At 43.7% G+C, this 23712-nt stretch overlaps 2 protein-coding genes and 2 pseudogenes across 2 annotated transcripts; all 4 read right to left on the bottom strand.

The window, feature by feature from the left end:
- Nucleotides 1-3157: 3157 nt before the first annotated feature.
- LOC136548011 (pyruvate kinase isozyme A, chloroplastic-like) lies at nucleotides 3158-5740 on the bottom strand (annotated as a pseudogene).
- A 108-nt stretch (nucleotides 5741-5848) lies between these two features.
- LOC136548010 (GDSL esterase/lipase EXL1-like) lies at nucleotides 5849-6874 on the bottom strand. The gene is made up of 2 exons (XM_066539673.1): nucleotides 6498-6874; nucleotides 5849-6062 (listed from the first exon to the last, which is right to left on the bottom strand). The coding sequence occupies exons 1-2, from the start codon at nucleotides 6872-6874 to the stop codon at nucleotides 5849-5851; spliced, it is 591 nt and encodes a 196-aa protein (XP_066395770.1).
- An 8619-nt stretch (nucleotides 6875-15493) lies between these two features.
- Nucleotides 15494-21520, bottom strand: LOC136550883 (GDSL esterase/lipase At3g14820-like; annotated as a pseudogene).
- A 1237-nt stretch (nucleotides 21521-22757) lies between these two features.
- LOC136548009 (uncharacterized) lies at nucleotides 22758-23477 on the bottom strand. The gene has a single exon (XM_066539672.1). The coding sequence runs from the start codon at nucleotides 23475-23477 to the stop codon at nucleotides 22758-22760; it is 720 nt and encodes a 239-aa protein (XP_066395769.1).
- Nucleotides 23478-23712: the final 235 nt, after the last annotated feature.

Genomic DNA, 23712 nt, shown 5'->3' with positions numbered 1-23712 from the left:
CTCTATTTTCGTTCTGGGCCACAGCCCACTACCCGGCCCAGCAAACCAACCGCAACCCTCCCTCTCTCCTTTCCACTGCCACGTGGGGCCGGGTGGTCATTACCTTGTTCGAACTCCCGTTCCTCAGTTGACCGAGCTAGACGCCCTCGTCTGATCCGCCATCGCCGGCGCGACCGAGCTTCTCCCTCCCCGCGCCCACCACCCCCCTTAGATGCACTTCCCAGATCCCACGCCCGCTGGCTGCCAGGCCCAGGCGAGGCCCTCCTGCCGTCCCCTCCTCCTGCTATGCTGCTTCACCGCCGCTGCTCCTCGCCTTTGCCCCGTGGGGCTACGTCCCCTTCCCTGCCTTGGTGCGCGCTGCCGCCGCCACCCCAATGATGAACCTAACGCCCATGCAGCCCCGTATCCACACCAGAGAAACCCACATGCCCTCGTGCCTCCACCTCCGACCAGCGGGAATCAGAAGCACCACCTCCAATCCGAGCTCATGCGGGCGAATCAACGGGGCCCTAAAGCGGGCGAATCGAGCTCTGGAGTCGACGAGCTAGGCAAATCTGGCGATGGTCGTGGGGAGCTGTGCCACCGCGAGATCTTCCCTAGAGCCGGAGGTGGCGTCTGGAGCTCTTAACATCAAGGGCATTGGTGAGTTCACTGACCTAGCCCATTAGCAACAATAGGCCAGCCCCACAACAACAGGCGACGTGGCCTAGCGCCCTGTGCCCGCGCCCCTATCGCTGACCTGCAGGGCCCACATGTCAGTGGCTCCACGCACAGTGTCGCCTCCTTCCCTAGAGATGGACACAGAGCGGCAACTTCTCCCCAGCTCCCGGCGATATGCCTCTAGGACAAAGCCCACTACCCCTCCCTTCCATCGAATGTGCCCCGCCGCGCCGCATCAACCGGGCGTAGCCACCGCCGCCCGATCCCCTCGATTGTGGCCCCCGAGGTTCCCCGCACCCGCCCCTATAAACAGTATGCCCAGAGCACCGCGCCGCCACCTTAGAACCCTAAAGGGGCCGCTCGGAGCCATAGCCTTAGCCCTAGCCCTAGCCTGCCGTCGGCCAGAGATCAACACGCCGCCGCCACTGATCTCCGCCTTCACCATGTTGCTGGCCACATCCACGCCGTCTAGAGATGAATCCAGGAAAATCATCGGCTGAGAAGAAGATGAAGATGGGAAAATCCACGGCTCTGAAGAAGAGCGCCGAAAGGTGCTTGGCCCTGAATGCATGAACTACGTGAACGGAGTCTCTCCATGCCTCTCCCCGAGAGGGAGAGACGGCTTCAGCTGCTGCAACTGCTGGAACTAGAATCGCGGTCGTTGCAATGCTTACGTGAATGGAGGATGTGATCTTCCTATCAAAAGGCCCAAGTCACCCAACGAGGTATGTCTGTGAAACGATGAATTTTTAGAGATCTGTTTGTAGTTGAATTGGAAACACCTATGCCTTTTGTTTCTATGCAATCGAGTCCATAGCTCATGCTTGCATATTTCTATGCAATTTTTTTTCAAGTGCTAATGAGTGTTTGGTCTGGTTCCACGAGGGATAGATGCATTGGCTCTTTTATATGATCCATTATATTTTAGGTGTGCAATCATGAATTCTGCCCTGACTGACGGCCGATGCAATAAGTATCTGTGCCGCAACTGCAAGAACAATGTCTCTTCGTGCCTAAATCCTAGTCGGTGTCATCGACTGACCTATTGGCGTGGTGCTGCAACTGCTGGAGCCATGAGATCCGTAGATGCTTGAATGGGTGTCAGGACTGGAGTGATGAGGAGGACATGTCAGACCACCAGGTATCTTCTGGCATGGCTACATGTAATTTGTACTACACAACTTAGGGATGAAAACGGTAGCGAATATTTTCCGACCGTATTCGAAACCAAATCCGTTTAGAGGGGTTGAGATCTGTCTGTATCCGAGTCCTGGATATTCAACATCCGATACCGTATCCGTATCCGTATCCGAATACTCAAATCACATATTTATGATGTCAATATCCAATCGTATCCTATCCGACATAGTTGACACTATCTGTATTCGAATCCGAATCCGGACAGAAATATGAAAACAAATGTAATATCGGTGATATACGTCCGTATTCAATCCGTTTTCATCCCTATACACAACCCACTTCATTTGACATGTATTATTTTTGTCATGTATTATTTTTGACTAGATTCCATACTTACACGATGACACGGCCCTTAATTGAAAATCAGTCTTACTGAGTATGGGCTGTCAATAGACAAAAGAAGGTCGATGCCATGAAAAATAGCCTCGAGCACCAAGGAAAGATGATAGACGACATGTCTAAGATTATCGGGGATCTCAGAAGGAAGGTCGAAGCCAACCTTGGCAAGATTTAAAAACCATGCCAATATATTGTAGTTTTATTGTAGTTCGAATAGAGTGATTTCTTGAACTATTTTGCCAAGTCAACACTCTGTATTTTTACTTGAATTACCAATGAGATCGTATTAGCCTGAGATCTTATCAATATCATCTGAAGCTTATGGTCTTCTTTATGTGAATTCAGTGCTAATAATCCTGTGCCAAATTATCTTATGCTTATGGTCTCCTTTATTATGTGAAGAGCTGTAAGAACGTAGAAGTTAAATGAGTAGAGCTCCGGCACTGAATTTTTCTTTCTATTGTTGTTTGAACCGACCATAGACTCGGCCAGTGTAATGTCTGAACTGAATGATGGTTCTGATTCTTCTGAATATCTGCACTTCCTTGCTTCCAGAGTATAGCGTTGATGATTTTGGCCCCTAAGCGCAGCACACGAACAGCCGGGAGTGTCTGCATGAGTCACTGATCGGTTCTAGAGTGAAGTTGATAGGGTAAACTAGACCATTGGTGCTTTGAAATTGACGCGAGCCATGAAATTGAAATTGATGCGAGCCATCTAAATTGACGCCAGGCCACTGCGGCGATACTGGCAATAACAGGAAATATTTGCAATACTGGCAATATCAGGAAATATTTGCTTTTGATACGCCATATGAGCTGTTCACAACAATGCCAGGTCATCATCCTTAGCTTCCCAAATAGAAATTAGCAACAAAAATGACTTTTACATAAGCGTTTTGATTCCTGACCTCAATTCAAGGATAACCTAACATAGTATACATAGAGATAACACAAGTTCAGAAGTCGTTGCTAATTAAAGGATAACATAAGCATCTTGGAGCTCTAACGTTCGCTATCTTTGTAGTCATCTCTCGAGTCGTGAAAAGCGTAGATCAACTACTTCACATCTTCTGCCTCATCACTTTCCAACCCCTGTAGTAGCAAGAGACAGTCAGGCAGTGCTGTCAGCACAAATCAAATATCAACAGAGATGTTGCAATCCTAAAGAAACAAGATTAGTAAGATCAGTTTAAATAAGTCGACATGCAGTCGCACATATCCACGATCAGTTCAAATGTTTATGTAGATGCAGCCACTATGCACAAGGCAGGATGCAAAGTATCTGAACTAGTTCTGAATATATGAGACACAAACTAGCTTCAAGGTTAATCTCAGAGTCAGAAGCACAAATAGCATGCACTAAAATGCAGTAGTTACTTATATGCTTTTATAACAAAATTACAGTGGATAGTGGTGTAGTGCAGTGTATACCCATTTTGGCTGCTGAATTGCATATTTGCTCTGATATCTTATCAGAGAATGAAGACAAGACATCTTGAAGCTCCAGCGCCTCGTGGCACTTCTCCTCTCTCCACCACCTTTCAATCTTCAGGCTAACACTCCTAAGCACGCTGAGAGCCTTATCTGGATACCTCCCCATGGCTGAGTCACCAGAAAGCATGAGAGCATCTGCACGCTGGCGGACTGCCTCAGAAACATCAGCAACCTCAGCCCTAGTAGGTGTAGGATACTCGATCATTGATTCCAGAAGCTGAGAAGCAACAATGACTGGCTTGTTGAGCTGTCTGCACATTCTAACTATTCTCTTCTGTATGGAAGGGACCTGTTCCAGGGGGATTTGTGCCCCAAGTCCCCTCTGGCTACCATTATTCCATCTGATGCACGGATAATCTCCTCTAGGTTCTTCAGAGCATCAATGCTCTCAATTTTTGCAATGACGCCTATATCACTGGGACAAACAATGAAACAATTACAATTTAGACAACCAAGTAATAACTTGTAAATGAAATTAAAACATCACGTGTATGGTATCTAACTTCTAAGCCATTAAGTGTGATGGTCACTCGGCACATTTAAACCAGGGCATATAGACCTGCTACAGCTTTCAGTGTCCACAACCAAACTGCTAGTATGCAAATTATCAACCAAACCATTTAAAACAAAAAAAGGCAGATTCCACACTAACCACACTAATGTACACAAACTCAAGAATTCGTTAAATACATGCACCGATACTTATCAAGTTATCATCCAGAACCAAGCTCATGACTAGTAAAGCACTACCTTTCTGTTTTGGAAAAAAGGATAATCAATATGTTACTATTAAACCCAGCTACATCCTACATGTGAATTGTGCATGTGACGAGGTGACAACTTTCAAAACATAATCCTACTTACCTTCCACGGCTCCGTGCAGAAATGTAACTCTTCAAATGATTAATTACTTCAGCAGACTTGACAAATGATACGGCGATGAAATCAACACCTTCAGCAATTCCAAAATCTATGTCAATCCAATCCTGCGAAGATGAGGTCATAAGTATAATTATTATCTCCAAGTAGTGCCCAAGCCTTTATTAGCTACTGATTGATTGCACTATATAAGAGAAGAATATTTCACTCGATTGTACAGGCACTTCTTATCTTATTCTAGACTAGAAGTCTATAAGATACAAGTTCCAGAGTGATCCAACCCTTCACATTCTTGAAACTAATTTTAGCCATTAAAAAAAGATCAGACAACCCAAGGGGTCAATATGGAATGGCATAAATTTACAATTCGGTCTGAGCTGAATATCTACATTGAATGTTGAGCACAAAGTATGAGCAGCAAATTCCAAATCAAAGCAAGTGTTTTTTCACTATATAAATTACCTTTGATGAAATTGTAGGAAGCATAGCGTTCCTCTCTCGCACTAATGTGTTGAATGACATGTCAATCCTGCCCAATGTTATAAATGCTCCAACCAAGCCACCAGAAATTCTACAAACTATGAAAGTCAAAGTTGAACCGGCTGACAGAACTATAGTTGTATCAGTAGCTCTTCATACTTCTTTTCACAAAACTCAAAATTACACATGATGGCTGTGTCAAACTAAAAACCTAAGTCCAAGAACATTTAATTCAAGCTCATATCTGCAAATGAGATTTGTCAATAAATAATTCACTAACTAAAGAGAGCATACTTGACAGTTTCTAACCTAGTATACGAAAACCATCAATCCTGTAAGATCATACCCCTTTTGCCAATTGGAAACAAGCACTGTATGCTATGATGAACACACAATTGCAAGTGATTTGTATGAACTACTCTAGTAGTTACGATATTCTCTGAACCAAGAATGAAAAGACATGAACTTGCAGCAGCGAGAAACCAACCTGGGTAACGCATACGCTGGGTAAAGTGCGCGAGAAGCGCGCAATGAGGTCAGTCCGCGAGGGGCGCGCCGCCGTAGTTCACCGCCAAGAGCGTGGCCACGTGGGCGGCAGCGCCCGCGTCCGCTTCCTCGGCGGTGCGCACGATGGCCAGCAGCGCTGGCAGCGCCAGCGCGAGGCGCGTGACGCCGAACCTGCCCATCGCAGATAGCACCGCGGCGGTGTCAAACCTGCCCCTGGTCGTGTGTAGCACGCCTAGCACTAGCGTCGTTGTCGGCACCGGCGCCTCCTCCTCATGGCGCGCTTGGATCTAGGTTTCATGGCCCCCATCCTCTCCTACCTCCTCTTGCTCCACCATGGACGAACGCCGAGGGCGGCGCCCGAGCGGAGTACGGCAAGGAGGAGGGCGACGCCCGAGCGGATGACGGCGAGGAGGAACGAGGGGTAGGGGTGGCCCGTTGCCCTGCGCCCAGCCTCCTCCCATCGGCGGTGGCAGCGGCTCGCAAGACGGCGGCGGTGGAACCCTAGAAGAAGTAAATGACATATTCATTTAACTAACTATACTAATTGTATTATCCCTCCTAACTATATTACTCAAAACATTATTTTTGCATTTATAGAGTTACCGTTTTACCCTTTATCAAAAAAAAACTACGAGAATGGAATTACCGCTCAGTCCTAATCCCCACATTTGCGGAGGCAATGGAAGGCGATTTTTGCACATATGGCCCACCGATCATAGACACAGCAATCGTCTCCAGTTGCCTCCGTCCCATTGCCTCCCGTTGCCTCCTACCTTTGTTGCCGTCGGATTGGCCGCTCTCGGTCGATGTCATCCATCGAATTTTCCCCCAATTATTGTAAAAAATTTCTATAAATAAATAAATAAATATACTCCATATATGTACGGATATACAGCATTTTTAAATCTAAACAGGGTAGGGTAGCAGGTCGGCAACCTCACGCACGTACCAAAGAGGTCCCCAGGGACCAAGCCATTGGAGAACCTCTCGGTGGCGACGCCGCCGGGGAAGTCCTGCCCGTACGGCGGGAAGTTGGCCTTGGCCGCCGTCAACCGGTTGTTGGTGTTGCCGGGGTCGACGATGGAGTCGCCGAACACGAAGATGGCCGGGATCTTCGGCCGCTGGTGGTCGTCCGTAGCGGCGGCGGAGCCACCAGCTGCTGCCGTCGTCGTCGTAGCTCCGTCTGCATGGACGACGACGACCACCAGCGCCGCCGCCGTGGCCACGAGGAGTGCCCGGACGAATCGGCCCCACGGCGGATGGGCATTCCCCCTGCAGAGACAGGGCGTCAGAGACTGCTGAGTCGCCGCCATTATTGCCAGGTCGTCGTCGCTTCTCCAGCTGCTGGCCGGCCGGGCCGGGACACTCGCGCCTGGCGCCCCACGAGTTTTTATTTATAGCAGCGCGCATGAGAGCAGACGTGCACCGACTGTGACGACGCCATCGAAGAGGAAGAATTAGTTGCTGTGAGCCTGTGATATGGGAAAAGGGCAGGCCGCTAACATGATTATTGTTTGCCACTTCTTCCGGCCTACTTGTTAGGTTTTACTCCCTCCGTCCATAGGCATGAACGTATTTTAAAATTCAAACTTTATTATCTTCGACTAATAATTAACCCAATTATATCAAAAGTTTATATTATAAAATTAGTTACATTAGATTTGTATTTAGAAATATTTTCTAATAATCAAACTTTTATTCCTATTAATTATATATTGTAAGAGAAATTATAGGTCAAAATATATTCTTGAAGACCGCATAAGTCAAATCGTGTCTTATATTCGGAGATGGAGGGAGTAATAATTAGACGCAACATCCTCGGAAATCCACACCAGACGCACTAGGAAAAAAAAAGATAAATACTAGAAATTTTCACGTTAATTAGAAACAACCCCCCTCCCCCATCAAATCAAAAGACTCTGACCATTCACAAACCATTGGATCTATTTTCTTTTCCTAGAAAATTATCCATTGCTGCCATTATAGATAAAACATACTCCAAACTCATGTTTTTCAAGACAAATCTATTCATATGGTTTTCATATTTTAAACTCAACAACTTAAAAATTATTCATGATTTATATTCCCAATGTTTAACCCAAGTCTGTGCAAAACGACTTGAATTACCAGTATGGAGGGAGTAGTCCAAATCTTATTATTCAGGAAATGGTCACTCCTACCGACGTTTACATTTGGTTAAAAGAATATCTAAAATATGACATGAGGCCTACCGATCATCAGTATCCATCACGTTCCTATTAATTAATCTATATTAATAAAAAAAATCAGGTACGGCCATTCCAACGTCAACAGTTGGGCAAAAGAAAAAAAAAAGATGTCCATAGTTGGTGAATAAAATATCTATAACGCTTCTTGAGATTCCACGAAAACACCGTATCAATGCTAACCAAACCAACAAGTATATATCTCATCTCCATCGTGCCCATGGACAGGACAAGAATATCTAACCGAACTCAACGAGAAATCAAAATTCTCCCTCTGATAATCTTTCTCCCTTGTTTAAACGAGCAAGACAGGCTATCCAACAAGGGTTATCTTTGCCGAACCAAAAAGATCCCATTACTTGCAAGACAATCTTGACACAACGACGAATGCAACCAACGATGTTTTGCCAAGATCAACAAGGTACCAATGCGGTCCACCTTTTCTTCCATTGAATATTGCATTGGTTATTACCATTCTTAACTATTGTCACATCTATTAATCATATAGAGCAAAAGCTACACGGGAGAACATCATGCCAACCAACAAGATGATTCTCAAAGAAGCGGTGCAACATCTAATCAGAATAGAAACATAATAATGTTACCACCTCCTTTCAAGGACCCAACAAACGACCTGATGTTGATCCAAATGGTTCCATCGCTGACACACGTTTCCTCGTTCGGTCTCGTGTGCTGCTGCCATCTTTCCAATCGGCAGTTTTCTTCCTATAAAAACCTCAATCGGTTCTTTGTTACCTCATGATAGATAAAAAAATTTTAGGGGCCCATACCAGTGTGCTATTATTTTTGCCAGCGACTTGCACAGCCCAGCTACACACACTAACAAGGCCCACTAAACACTTGCTGCCGCCCGTAGGTCAGAACCAATTTTGGATAGGAATTTTGGAACAAAATAAGCGTGTTTTCTTTTCCTTTGTGTCTTAGGAATCCTATACGATCTTGCTGTTGTCAGTTTCTTGCATTCTAGATTCTTATAGAATTTCTTTTTTTCGAAGGGAAGTGGGGCTTATATTAAATTTTGGCACAGTACATCCCTAAATTATACATGAAAAAAATCTAAAATAAAAATGCATAATATTATATCCAGATTCTCCCATCATTTTCTTCCCCAATGGCTTCCCTCGAACGCTGGAGCCAAAGTGAAGTCTTTATGCCGAATCCAACGACCAACCCCAAAACATTAGACATGCCGCAATATCTAAAGCTTTGGAACCAGTCCGAAACGCATCTAAATTGCTGAAAGAATATCGACAGGTTGCATCGTCGGTTACGACATAGGCTACAGAATCATCACCTGGAGACCTTGAATTCCTCTCCGCGACCATAGAGGGCTCCCAGAAGCACCCCTCCCCTTATAGATAAAGGCCACAAATTGGCCGCCTGCAAATGAAATCAACGCCTACGATGGCGATCTGGTCGTCACAATCACCGAAGTCATCGTATGACATATGATCCTGACCAAAAATCATCTGATTTCGCTAAAAGATTTATTGGACTAAATGTAACACCCCTAGTGTTACGAGCTTACTTAGCACCGCGATTTAGGTCTAAGTAAAATTTTTTAAACGAGTTTCTAAGGTTTTTGAGATAAAACGTACTTGAGGCGATAAGCGAATCCCGTGCGACTTAGTTTCGTGAACTCAAATCAACGCTCAAGTTAAATTACGTAGTGCATAGAAATATTTAGAAGTGTCCAATAACGATTCTAGCAAATAAATAGCGAACAGCTTGTTTAATTGATTAAGCATAAAAAGCAACTTTTATAAATAAAATAAAATCCATTAATAAATAGATATATATATATATAGGTAAATATACGTTGCGACGATAACTCTAAAACAAAGAATCAGAAGAAAGACCAAACGTACTCAGTGATACTGGTAGTGATTGACTGTATAAGTTGACCGACTGCTCCTCGCTCTGTCTTTCTGCCTGCTGGTCGTTGTTGTCTCCTTTCCACTATTCCTCTGTCTTTCTTTCAATCAGTGTCTCTGTCTGTCGTGTCTCTATCTGTCTTTGTTTTGTCGCTGCGCCACTGCTCCCTCTGCCAGGCATGCAGGCCGGGCATCCAAGCTTGCTGCAGCTGCCTTTAATTGTCTGTCTCCTTATTATCTCTGCACTGCCATTCGTATTGGAAGTTGGCTGAACACGTGCTGCTTTCCTCTCGATATGTTAGAACACCAGCAGCCGAGCTTCACAGCGGCAATAGGCCCTTTTTCTTCCTCGCCTCCGACCGCTCGGCACCCCAGTGTCCATGCCACCGGTGCTTCCTGTTCCAGCTCATCCTCCCAGCTCGCTATCACGATCTCTGCCTCTATCTGCCGAGCCACGCTGCGCCCCTGCGCCACTGCCGCAGCTCCCCGCTGTGGCCACGCGCCTCACGCCCGCGTCGACTTGGCCTGCTCCTCATGCCGCCGACCCCGACGCGCCCTCGCTGCCTCTACGCGCCACAGCTCAATAGTGCCGCGCGCGTCTCCATCTCCATACCATGCTCGGAAGCGCCCAATGCCTCGCCGGTTCGCCCCGGCCGTTCGTCGTGAGCCCGAGCCCACCACCACCGCAGCCGCGTTGCCCCGCACCATCGCCTCGCTGTTGGCCGCTGTAGCGCCGCTACTAGGCTACCGCGCGTGAGCGCGCGCGAGCGCCCCTCGGTCGCTCGGGACTGCTGCCCCGTGTCTGCAGCGCGCGCCTGGGCTGCTTTGCCCCGTGGCACCCCGCTGTTGCCACGCGTGTCACCGAGCCCATGCCGCGGCGCTCGACCGGACGCGACCCGTCCGCTGTCTGCTGCACCACCGTCCGTGTGCTAGCGCGAGTGCGCCCGCACACCGGTCCCCGCACTGGACCGCTCCACCTCCAGCTCGCGCTCGCCGTCGGCCGAGCTCTGCAGCCGCAGCGCCTCACCCCGCCCGCGCCGAGCGCGCAGCTCCTCCCTGGCGACTTCGTCGTCGTTGTCGTGCCGCACCACCGCGCAGCTAGCCTCGCCGACGAGCCACCCCCTTCCGCGCCTAGTGCGCCTTCCCCACGCCGTCCCACCGCCGCCGTGTCTTCCCGGCCAGAAGTGGGCACCGGCCGGAGCTCCCCTGCCGGTGCTCTGCTTTGGAGAGTGAAGAAGAGGAGGTCAAACGGTATGAATCCAAACCGAAAGTTTATACAAGGTTCTTAGTGCGAAATACGCGACTCAAATGAATAGTACCAGCTGGACTGTGCTTTAGTTTCGAGTAAGAACGAGGGCCATTTCGCAAATGTGCTGAGCACCTGCCCACGCTGGGCCGGCTTGTGGTCGCCCGCCTGGGCTGCCCTGGCCACGTGGGCCGACTAGTGGGCCACTTGCACGCCCGCCTAGGCTTGCCGCGTGCTTGGGCCGGTCTTGGGCCGCCGGCTTCTGCTGGGTCACGCACGCGCCGTCTCCGCCAGCCATGCGCACCGCTTGGGCTGGCTTGGGCCGCTTGCCGCTGCGCCTGGACCGCGCACGCCATGCCCCGCCTGGGCCGCGCTCCTCTGCCTGGGCCATCGTGCTTTTGCCGCGCGCTGTGGGCCGGGTTGGTGGCCGTTGCCCTTTTAATTTTCTAAAAGTATGTGTTAATTTAGTCTCAGAAATAAACCGGTAAAATTCGTAGTGAATCATAGAAAAATCATAAAAATACCAAAACAGTTTTGTTGAGTTCCTAAAATCGTGATCTACCTGATAGTATAGTTTGTTCACATAGTGTGATAAAATTTTGGGAGCTATAGAATTAATTTAAGATATTTAATATTATAAAAATATAAACTTGTAGGAATGGTTGTGATCAATTGGTCATATTGCTTAATCTAAAAATCTTTATAGTAGGTTTCTAGCAATATTAGTGGCTCGCTGTAATTTTTGTAGCTCCAGAATAATTAGTTGCTAGATATATAATGTCCTTTTGCGAATAAAAAACACTGTTGGTTTATATAACTAAAATAATTGTTGGAAAATAACGCCTTATCCGACAACGTATATATGTAGTTTAAGTATGGTCGTCGTTAGAACTAGCCCGTTAACTCGAGAGGCGTATGTCGTATTTACGAGTCACGATTGCAGTCGATTAATTATGTCTTTGCATTGCATCGCATTGCATATCATATAGGTACGATGATGGATCGACGGATCAATTGAAGGATGATTGGGACTCCGAAGATGGTGTGATGGTATTCTCTCCAGGAGATGATGCAATGGGCTTATTTTTCAGCTGATGGTGGATGATCTAAAGATGCAGCTACTAACTTTTTAATATATCTTACCCAGGCAAGCCCCGTTGCATAACCCTCTACTTTATGCAGTTTAAATTATATTTGTACACTAAGTTTTAAGGAGTTGAATGAAACCCACCTGCATACACATATCTTTATTCTATGGGTCTTACTAGTATGACAGGATCAGTGTAGACTGCTATGCTACAGGACTCCGGTAGAAGTCGAGTGATGGCTGTCACTCGCGAGAGATAGGAAATATATTATTGGACTATTATCACTTGAAAAATATAAATGGTGGAAAGGAAAATGATGACCGGACAGGGATAGGAGTTTGGGTATTGGTGGATGTAAGAAGTTGTGTCGCCATAGGACGTGGGGCATAGCTTGGTTACACTGTTTTCCCTATCTGGTCGATTAAGGACCGTTCATTGCATAACACTCTAGGCAGGTCACAGACTTATTATCCCGAGCACATACTTATGTATGGGCGCTTGGAAGACTTGTTGCTCTCTTGTCGCGGATCTGGCTCTTTCCGGACCGACTGTTAGGGTTTTATTTTGGTGGAGGAGGTCCTTGCACCGCACTGAGTCTAGGACTCAGGGGCGGGAGCTTGGAGTCCTAGTTTGGATGGGGACCTAGACACCCGGGACTAGAGAGTGATGGGTTGGTCCTGCTTGTGCCTTGGGTACAAGCGGGGCATGTGTTTTCAGGGTACCCAGCTAGGGGCATTGATTCATGAATCGACGAGCGATCCGGTATGGCTTGTCTACGGTTTAGCATCGTAGTAAGAACTAAAAGATAAAAGATGAAAGATGGAAGATGGACAAAGGAAATCTGATTGCTTACCACCTGCTTGAAAAGCAGCACAGGTGCTTACATAGAATGGTTAGTTAATGAACCAATGCGGCTATTAATAAAAATCGAATATAAGGATACACGCTTAGTAATGCTTCCTACAAATGCAATAAACCCACAAGCCAGATAGCCTTGCATATCGTTGGAGTCTTTTCTTTCCTCCTTTCGGGTAAGTCTTGCTGAGTATAATTGAGTACTCAGGGTTTTATTCCTCCTGTTGCAGGTGACAGGTGGATGCTAGAGCTGACACTTGTGTATGCGGATTCCTCCTGGTGGGCTCAGAGAGGATTCCTTTATGCTGCGATCGTAGTTGTTATTTATAACTCTCACCCACTGTTTTTATAAATGAAAGTTCATAACCTATTGTTGTAGTTTATTTATCCATACTTCATCATGTCATGATTAGATATTCATTTCCGCTGTAATTCTGATCACATGTTTATATTTCGTTGTTACAATAAATTATTCATAACTCTGATAATATGATTTCATTCTGCTATTATATTAATCAATATTATACTCTGATATTGTATTAAAAGTGATGTAAGAAATGGTTCAGAATGATGTAAGCTTTATTCTTTCATTTGTGATCCTGATGGCAAAAATATAGATTTTGAGGTTCTCCCCTGGGGTGTGCCCGACGGAACCGAGTAATTTAGTATTCTCATTTGGGTGCTTAGTGTCTAATGGAAGACAAGCACTCCTGGGAGGCATTAGATTAGACGGTTCTGCCACACTAAACCCTAATCAACTAGATAGAAAAACTACTGGAAAAAAAGGATGGGTCCCCTCTTCTTCTTGTCCCTGGCAGACGCACCGGAGAGGAAGAAGGAGAGGGGCCCTATGTACGACGGCGGCGGAGCGAGGAGGGGTGGCGACGGCTATACCTACAGCCTATTCGTTTGGCTGTGGCTTGTCGTAAACGATCATAAATTTTCCAACCGGAACAGTATTTTTCTCTCACACAAACCATCCAGCAGTACTCCTTCACGAACCAGCAACGAAACGAACCAGCCAACCAAACAGGCTACTAGGCGGTGGCGGCGGCTCTATACGAGGAGTACCCCTTCGTTATCGAGTGGCTCTTACCAGATGATGAAATGTTAAACATGATTCTTATAGAATTTCAATTGTATAGGCATTTCGATCCTATGTTTTCCCTATTTTTTGAATTTTAATAGTCCTATATGTTTTAAAGAGGGACTTAGTAAAAGGCCTATTTGAAGTAAATCTTTCTAATTTTTTATATATAGTTGCTATCTATTACCAATACTAGATAAATGTACGTGCGTTGCACCGGGGTCATTATTTTTTTACACGTCTACGGCGACAGATTTGATTACGACAAAGTCCTTGCAGTGGGGTCATGTGTTATTTGTACATGCCTAGGGCAACAGATTTGACCACGACAAGCACCAGCAGTTGCGTAGTCCTTGCAGTTGCTGCAGCCACTTTCTTCATCCCGGAAAACGCATGGCACGCGCACGCCGCAAACTCCCATCACCAGTAACCATTTGTAAAAAATAATTCATAGAGACCTTCAATGTCTTACAACTCAATGATAAACTAAGTTTAATGAAGAACTTAGTCATACTGCATCCAAAGAACTTGAAATTTTTACTATAGAATCAACCATGCAGTGGGTAGCTTACCACCAAAATTTTGTAGCATTTGGACTACACAAACTGCAATTATGAATTAAACACTAAAAATCTAAATTAAATCAATTAAACTATGTCAATGCCATATTAAACTATGTCAATGTCATATTATATATGTACTGCATATAACTACTCAAGAGGAGTTCAACACAACTTGATTTTCTATTTTATGATTTTTCGGTGATTTTCTATGCATTTTGGAAGTTCTGCCGGAATTTTGCATCTGGAACCCTGGCAAAAGTTTCTAATTCCTTTTCCTCCTTCAACCTACAAAGGAACGCAGAGCATGGAACTGGAACGAGCGTTGTCAGGAGGGCCGGCCCGGTGCGGCGGTGGGGCAGGCTGGAGAAGAGGCAGGGGAGGTGAGTCCAGTCTATTTTTGTAGATTTTTTTTTAACCGGATGGTGTTAGTTTTTTTTTCGATCCGGTCTGCAGTCCGAAGTGTCGTTCTGCCGTAGGGAGGGAGGTGGATGATTACCTTGGGAACTTATTAGGTGTAAGATGAATCCAAACAGGGTCTAACGAAGGATGATTTCCAAACAGGGCCCAACGAAGGTTGATTTCTCACGTTTTTACCAACAGGGTAGCAAAAGAGGTACTCCCTCCGTTCTAAATTATAATTCGTTTGACTTTTTTTTTTACCCTTAAGTTTGACCAGCTCGTCTAATTCAAAAAATTTGTGCAAACTATAGTCAAATTTAAGTCATTCTTGAAGAGTTTTTGTTAATAAAGCAAGCCACAACAAAAGAAGTGAATATTTAGCATAAATTTTTGAATAAGACGAGTGGTTAAACTAGGGGTAAAAAAGTAAAAAAAAAACTATAATTTGGAAACGGTTTTAGTACATTAAATTATCGCGGTGTTCGATCAACAATGAAATTTCTGCTGGCACACAAATGGTAATGGTACAACTTTTTATATTAGGTACTCCCCCACAGGACGGTTCTATAAATATAGAGGCGTTCTTATTATAATTGACATCTAGTTACAGATATGTGGTGATTACTGTACATCACCATTGTAATTAAGGATTTTGAGCTAAAAATACAAATTAACACACAGTATATATATGTTTCGTACATTTGGCAAATGACATTGCAATGTGGAATCCATGGTCACTGGTCAGGTTGTTCTATGGGAGCATTAAAACTATTATAGAGTGTGCAACAACAATTTCTTCACAGCATCAGGTACCTAGAAGCTGAATGAGCTTATCCACTACAATGTTGTAGGCCTTCTCAGTAGGATGGAAGCCGTCCCAGAAAATATAATCGATTGCATTTGGACATGCACTGTGATATGCAATGAATATGGCGGCATTTAACACTGTGCTACCGCAGCAACCTTCGCTGACATCCTTGAAACCTGTAAAAATGTGGCTCATTCTTTAGTAGCGTAGAAATGATCGTAAGAGCGAGCTCAGAAATAGAGCTAAGTATTTGAGTGTAAGTCAAGTTGTAACAGTCAAGCTATACAATAGTTTTCTCTATTTGTCTATAAAAACTTTTTTTTATTGTTGCTTTTATCAATGTCACATCTTCTCTTTCGTAATCATCTTCACATTCACTTGATATCTAGGCCTACCATTGTATAGGCTCGTGTGCTTATCTTGTTGCTTGCATGAGAGCCGAGCTTTCTTCTCTCCTTCACATATGCAAAAATGTTGACTAGCTTGGCTATAAGACTATTATTGTACTTGATCTGACGAGAACACGCCAACTAAATGTTGGAAAATCCTCGTCATGAGTGGGCATTGAGGAGAGTAATTGCTCCTATTGAGCAGGGTCACACATCATCGGTGTAGTTCAAGAAAGTGGACCAATCTTACGTGCATCTAGTATTTGTAACTTGGCTTGCAATAGAAGGGATGAGAAAACAGTTGTTCAGCTACGCTCCTTCAAGCACCAGAGAGCCTCCACGAAAGAAGAAAAAGAGGGAGATTAGAGAGATCTAGCAATAGACCAAGAAGGGTTCGTCCTCAAGGTTGTGAAGCTGAATATCCACATCCTTGGTACCTCTAGTTTGCATTCCACCATTATTTTGTGAGCTCTTTCTTCACCCTAATAGCAGCCTCAAATCTTATTATTGTTGTCAAGATATGTAAATCTTGATGTATGGTTGCCTCTAGTGCTATCTAGAGATGAATTTGTTGTAATCCCACAAGCAGATAGTGGAAGAAGATTTGGCTGGCTTGGTCCCATGTTTTTTACCCTGATTTGGAGGTTTTCTATGTTAAATCTGGTGTCTCGCTATTGAGATGAGGTGTGGCTGCAACTAGTTGCAACTGCTGTTGGAGTGTCCTGGTGCAATTAGTTTTGATTGCTGTTGGTGCCGATTGTGACCACTTGCTACCAGTTGCAACTGAGGTTGATGTGATAATAACTAGTTGGAATCTGTTATGACTACTTCCATTTCCCCCATTTATATGTGTGATGCATATATTTTCTTTAGTGAATAGGTGTTGATCTTAGGCTGATTTCATATTGTGGTGAAATTAGTGCTTCTGCTAACTAACAAGCTATGTTAGTGTGGTTATCCCAACAATAACTAAAACCTCTTGAGAAAGAAGATGTATAGAATACCAAATACTACATAGAATTAAATTAGTTTTCATATCTTGCAAGTAGATGTGGCCTATGCTGATATGAAGGTTGGTTTAGTAAGCTTACAATATCAACGCATCAATATTATTGGGTTGTAGTAGCAAAGAAAATATAAGACTTACCGTATGAAGCTGGATTCTGAATAAGATCAAGTAAGTTGTAGTATATGTCAAAATAAACAATCTTTGATCCAGAAGCACTTCGTTCTGCATTCAATCGCTCTATTTCCTTTGAAACTCTAGAATTATATAACTGTGACGCTTGATTCCTTGATGGTTCGCATTGGCGTGATGGGCTTCCTCCAAGTGTTATTTGTGAAGGACAACATCCCAATGGTGGGACACCAAGAAATCCAATGTTCTTAGCTCCCATATCATTCAGAGTCTATACAAAAGAAGAGAGCAATTAAACATGATGTATTTCCAGTACTCTTTATACAAGGCCTATTTGGTTGATGATAGCGTGCAAGGTTGCCATGTCAAGTAGGACGCGTCATGGGACTTATGATTTCTATAGAGACCTTGGGGATAGATGGTGCTGCCCGGCCCAAGCAAACTAGCTAAATTAGTAACCACAACAACCCTTTGCTACACACAAGGAAAGTTTCACCTCACAAGGAGAAAACAATACGATGTCACATCTATTACCATAAAGCTATCATCGAGAAGTGTTAAATCCCCCGAAGCTCTGTTAATTTGTGTGAGGGTTCTAATTAGACCATCAACTCTTATTGATTTTTGGGTCAATAATCTTTTGAAGTTGTGTGACCTAGGTACATGTCCATACCTCCACTATATGGGCTTCTCATGATGATGTGGCATTTCATCAAAGTAGGTTGTGGGCTGACCCATCGACCGGCTGCCGCTCAAGAACCTTTGCGATCACAAAGATGAGCGGTCAACAGACTTTGGGAGGACCTAAACAATGATGATGTAGTGGTGGATCCAGGGGGTCGTGGGTGCTCCCCCCCCCCCCCCCCCTACTGACTTGTCTCCATTACAACTAGAAACAAGATTATGGAGAAAAGGATGAAGAGAGAGAAGATGTGAGTAGCATGTCACAAGGGTGTCGCCATGCTTGATGCCGTCAAGAGGGAGAAGATGGCAAGGAGGGTGAGGACCACGCCCATGTGATGCTAGCATGGTGCTCGTTGCATCCAAGATCTCACAGTGGTGGCACAATGTGAAAGGCGGCGCGATGGACGAGTGTGACATTGACATCATATCAAGGTCTGAACATCACCAGGGTAGCGATGGCCCCAATTCATCAGGATTAGTATGCCACTTCAACATTAGTATGAACCTAGGTGACACAACTTAAAAGGTTTATTGATGGACCCAAAAATTAGTTGACAGACCTAACTGAAACCACCACATAAGGTAATATATTTCTAGCGCATTTAACTCTAGAAGAAAAAATACATCTTGTTTGCTTTAGTTGAATCTGTCTCAACATCTTAACAAAAGATAGAAAATATATTTGCATAATTTAGGGAGCAACAAAATGTATTTAAATTATTGTAGAGAATTTAGGAATGAGAGAAGACTTTTGTGAATATAAAAAAGGTGATAGAAAATATAGAGAAATGATCAGAAAGGTTAGAATTAGCAATAATTACCTTTGTGAAGTTAATCGCCGAGGAGACAAGAAAGTCCACGTACGAAGGAAGATCATATTCGTGGCGTCTTATAGGTAGAGTGAAATAATTATTTACAATGTCATTTGACCCCATGACTGTAAAGAAGACGCCTTGTGAGATAACTCGTGTCATTTCCTTCTCTCCAACCAAAGTCGTTAGCTTCTGCTTGTAGTCTTGAAATAGTTCGAGTTGATCGTCACTCGACAAGGTTGTCTGCATTAATTTGCAGGTCTCAGCTTACGTAACAATTAATTTTATTCTTAGAAACAATAAAGATATATAACAACTTCAATATTGATATAGCTTCTTGATTCGGAAATAAAAACAAAAATATAAACATATATATAAATAAATTACCGCGAGCTTGGATGTGAGCGGATCATAGCCACTGCCACCACAGGCAAACACCACACCAGTGAGTAGGTCCTTCAGTTCTAGATCAGAACCAAGGAAAGGAGGCAGCAGCTCCTTAATACCCAACTTGGAAGCTGTTCAGAAACAATTGCATGCATTAGATGTTTCGCCCAACGTTGCAGTACTACTACTGGTGATGAGTATAGCACTATTAAAGAACAAGGATCTTTATCCAATTTTCCTTATATGTCACTCATGTACTGTTCGAACATTTAGTTTTAAATAAATTGATTGCGGTTTCTAAACTTGTTAAGGTGGTATTTTGGCACACCAACTTTGTAAACATGTTTCTAAATCCCTAATTGTACTCCCTGTTTCAAGTTATAGTTTACTTTGACTTTGTTCTAAGTCAAATCTTTGTAACTTTACCTAGGTTTATATAAATATGCACAAACATCTAGAATATTAGATTAGTTTGTTATTCTTTATAAAATAACTTTTTATAGAGCTTTTCTTTGAATATGTAGGCGTTGATATATATTTTTTTAAAAACATAGTAAAAGGAAGTATTTTAAGTTAGAACAGATTAAATTTATAGTGAACGACGACTATAATTTGAAAGGAATGGAATATCTCGAGTGTTATGGAACTAATTATTTTTCAAAACTGGAACTGAGACAAAGTCAGAAAACTATGTATCATAAAAATGAAGAGAGGGAGTAGTACAAGTACACAAATTAATTTGAATGTACCGACGTGCGTGCTTGTGCCATAAATAAATGTACCTGAATGCAGCACAGTTTCATATATATATATATATATATATATATATATATATATATATATATATATATATATATATATATATGCGACGAGGTATACTGAACAAAATTCAGTTCCGTTCGGTATGCAACACAGTTTCATTCGTGTGTGCACGGCAGTGCGATTCTACATGTAGAATATTATTCTACACCGCAAACCAAAACTGACCAGAAAAAATACCATGTAATACTGAACCACGTTCAGTATCCGTCAGTACTACACCCAGTATCCCGAAATACTAAATAATACTGAAACGCGACTACTGAACAGTACTGAATTTTGTTCAGTATAACAGCTTGGTGTAGAATAGTATTCTACACCTTGTCGCTCATATATATATATATATATATATATATATATATATATATATATATATATATATATATATATATATATATATATATATATATATGCCCCTTTGGTATGGTTTGGACCGGCTCAGTTATATCACTGTTTAGCTATTTGAACAGTGCTTTGTGAGAGGAGAGAAAAAAAAAAGGCTGATAATATAGACCTCTACTGATTTTATAGACGCTTACTGTTATCCATCAGCTCACCGGAATAATAATTGGCTGACATATACGATCCACTTGTCTGTCAAAAAAAAATAGTTCTATCTAAGTCAGCTATGAACTCACTCCTCTTTCTCTCCTCCACGCTAGCATTGAACCCACCTCCAGATCTTTGGCCTCGTTTAGATTGCAAATTTTTATAATCTGGACACTGTAGCGCATTTCGTTTGTATTTGACAAACTTTGTCCGATCATGGACTAACTAGGTTCAAAAGATTCGTCTCGTGATTTACAACCAAACTGTGCAATTAGTTATTTTTTTATCTATATTTAATGCTTCATGTATACGTCCAAAAATTAATGTGATGAAGAGAGAGTGAAAAAACTTAAATTTGGAGGTGATCTAAACAAGGCCTTTACTAGACTTTGTAATTAATCTCTTGATTTGAGAACCGTACCTCCGAAGTACGGATGGGAGTAGCATTGAAATCTAAACAGGCCGGGTAGCATGTCGGCAACATTATAGGAGTACTCCACCGGCAACATTATAGGAGTACTCCACGCACGTACCTAAGAGGTCCCCAGGGACCAAGCCATTGGAGAACCTCCCGGTGGCGACGCCGCCGGGGAAGTCCTGCCCGTACGGCGGGAAGTTGGCCTTCGCCTCCGTGAACCGGTTGTTGTTGTTGCCGGGGTCGACGATGGAGTCGCCGAACATGAAGATGGCCGGGAACTTCGGCTGCCGGTCGTCCGCGGTAGCGGCGCCGGCGCCGGCGCCACCAGCTGCCGCCGCCGTCGTCGTAGCTGTAGCTCCGTCTCCATGGGCGACGACGACGACGACCAGCGCCGCCGCCGCCACGAGCAGTGCCCGGCGGACGAATCGGCAGCACGGCGTATGGGCACGCCCCCTGAGACAGGGCGTCGTCAGAGACTGAGACGACTGCCATTATTGCCAAGTCGTCGTCGTCGTCGTCGCTTCTCCAGCTGCTGCTGGCCGGGCCGGGACACTCTCTCGCCTGGCGCCCCACGAGTTCCATTTATAGCGCGCATGAGGGAGAGTATGTAGAGAGTAGACGTACGTGGAGCCAGCCAGCCAGGGAACTCGATCAGATCAGGTGGGCGCGCGTGCACCGACTGTGCTGTGACGACGCGATCGCGATCGACGGGCGGCTGCTATCTCTGCATGATGATTCGGTGGTTGCGCGTTGCATCTGCCACGCTGCAGCCAGAGCACTGTGACTATGGAAAGGGCAGGCCGCTAAGCTCATGTTTAGTTCCAAAAAATTTTGCCCAAGAAGTGTTACAGTAGTCGTCACATCGAATCTTACAATATGTGTATGGAGTATTAAATGTAGACAAAAAAAAACTAATTGCACAGTTTGGTTGGAAATCACGAGACGAACGTTTTGAGCCTAATTAGTCCATAATTAAACACTAATTACCAAATAAAAACGAAAGTTCTACGATAACCAAATTCCCAAATTTCACCCCACTAAACACAGCCTAACATGATTATTGCCACTGCAGGCAAGAGCCAACCCGGTCCCGAGACACGTATTCACCCCGATCCGTCTCGAAACAAGTGTTTGTGTTTTGGATTTCGTACTGATCAAACTTACAAAAAAAAAATAAATACTGACAGCATTTGTATTAGTTTATTATAAATATATATTCAACAATTAATCTAGCTAACGATACTTAGCTTACTCCATCCATTATCTTTTTTCTAAGGCGCAAGAGGTAGAATCCCAGATACGCATGCCTGCATCACAATTGGCTACACTAATTAAGCATGCGCTAGCTGTCCGCTTGGTTTCCCTTCGCATATATACATGCACGGGATTTGGTTGCACTAAGTAAGCATGCGTCGACCGGCGGGTTCCTCGGAAGGTACCCATGCCCAACGTATTGTCAAAAAATGAAGGAAAAAAAACGCCGTACGCCCAACGAAAGATAACGGAGGGAGTATTATACACCATAAATATTCATAGTTTGTTGTATATTTTTGGTTAAAACTAAAGACACGTTTGATTTCTTAATTAGAAAGTGAGGATATCTTCCTCCGTTCCCGAATATAAGAGCATCAGCAGTGTGGGGGTCGAGCAGTGGCGGACCCAGGATTTTTGCATAGGGTATGCGCCGCAAAAAAAAATTCTTATACAATTCGGTAAACTATTTATAATTCGGTAAAACCATATTATAATTCGGTAAAACGATGTCAAATCTTAATATAAATTGTTCAAATGAAATACAAATACTTCGAAATATAACAATAGGAGACTTACAATATTACTTGTTTATCCGCCGCTTTCTCAATGACATGAATGTCTCCATTATATCATCTTCATTAACTTGGAAGAAAATATCCCGCTCAATAAATGTGACTAGACAATCATCCAAAACAGTATCACCTATCTTATTCCTTGACTTTGTTTTCACTATAACCAATGCAGAAAATACCCTTTCAACACTCGCAGTTGCCACTGGTAAAAGCAATATCAATTTGAGAAGCAAGTACACCATATCATACACTTTGTGCCTCTTTGTTTCAACAAGCTTAACTGAGAGATCAACAATGTTGTCTAGCCCTTGGAAGATAGCATCTTGTCGCATGTCATTAATATAATTATCAAGTTGCAATTCCAGTTTTAACAAATCATTGTTGGAGAAGTCCTTAGGATAAAATTCAGCCAATCTACGTACCTTCCGTGCATCAAAAGAAGCAAAGGAGTTGGAAGGACTGAAGGCTGACATACAAGAGAGTAGCTCCATATTGATCTCATCAAACCGATTATCAAGCTCTTGACTAATTTGATCAATGACACCAATGTATACTTCTCTTCGGAAATGGTCATCATTTGTTTGGTTTCGGGCACGAGCATACCGTGCTGATTTTCCATAAGGCACATAAGCACCATCCATAGCAGGAACTTCAACACCATGTTTAACACAAAAAGAAGTGACCTTCTGAAGAAAATTATCCCAACCATTAGACCTCAACTCCTGCATTCTGCTCTTTGCCACATTAACAAGTGAGATTGCATTAAGAATATCTTGATCCCTTCTCTAGCAAGCACTCGGATAACTCATTTGTATATCCAAGAATAACATACATTAAGTGCACAAAGAAAACAAACTCAAAGGTTTCAAATGCTCCAAGCACAAAATGTATCTTTGTCCAATCTTCCTTATATGCATTATCAGCACCAAGTTCAATGAGCACATCATGAATTGAGGAATATAT

This window comes from Miscanthus floridulus, chromosome 4 (assembly GCF_019320115.1).
Source record: "Miscanthus floridulus cultivar M001 chromosome 4, ASM1932011v1, whole genome shotgun sequence".
NCBI classification, from domain to species: domain Eukaryota; kingdom Viridiplantae; phylum Streptophyta; class Magnoliopsida; order Poales; family Poaceae; genus Miscanthus; species Miscanthus floridulus.
This window is presented reverse-complemented; position numbering and strand designations above follow the sequence as displayed.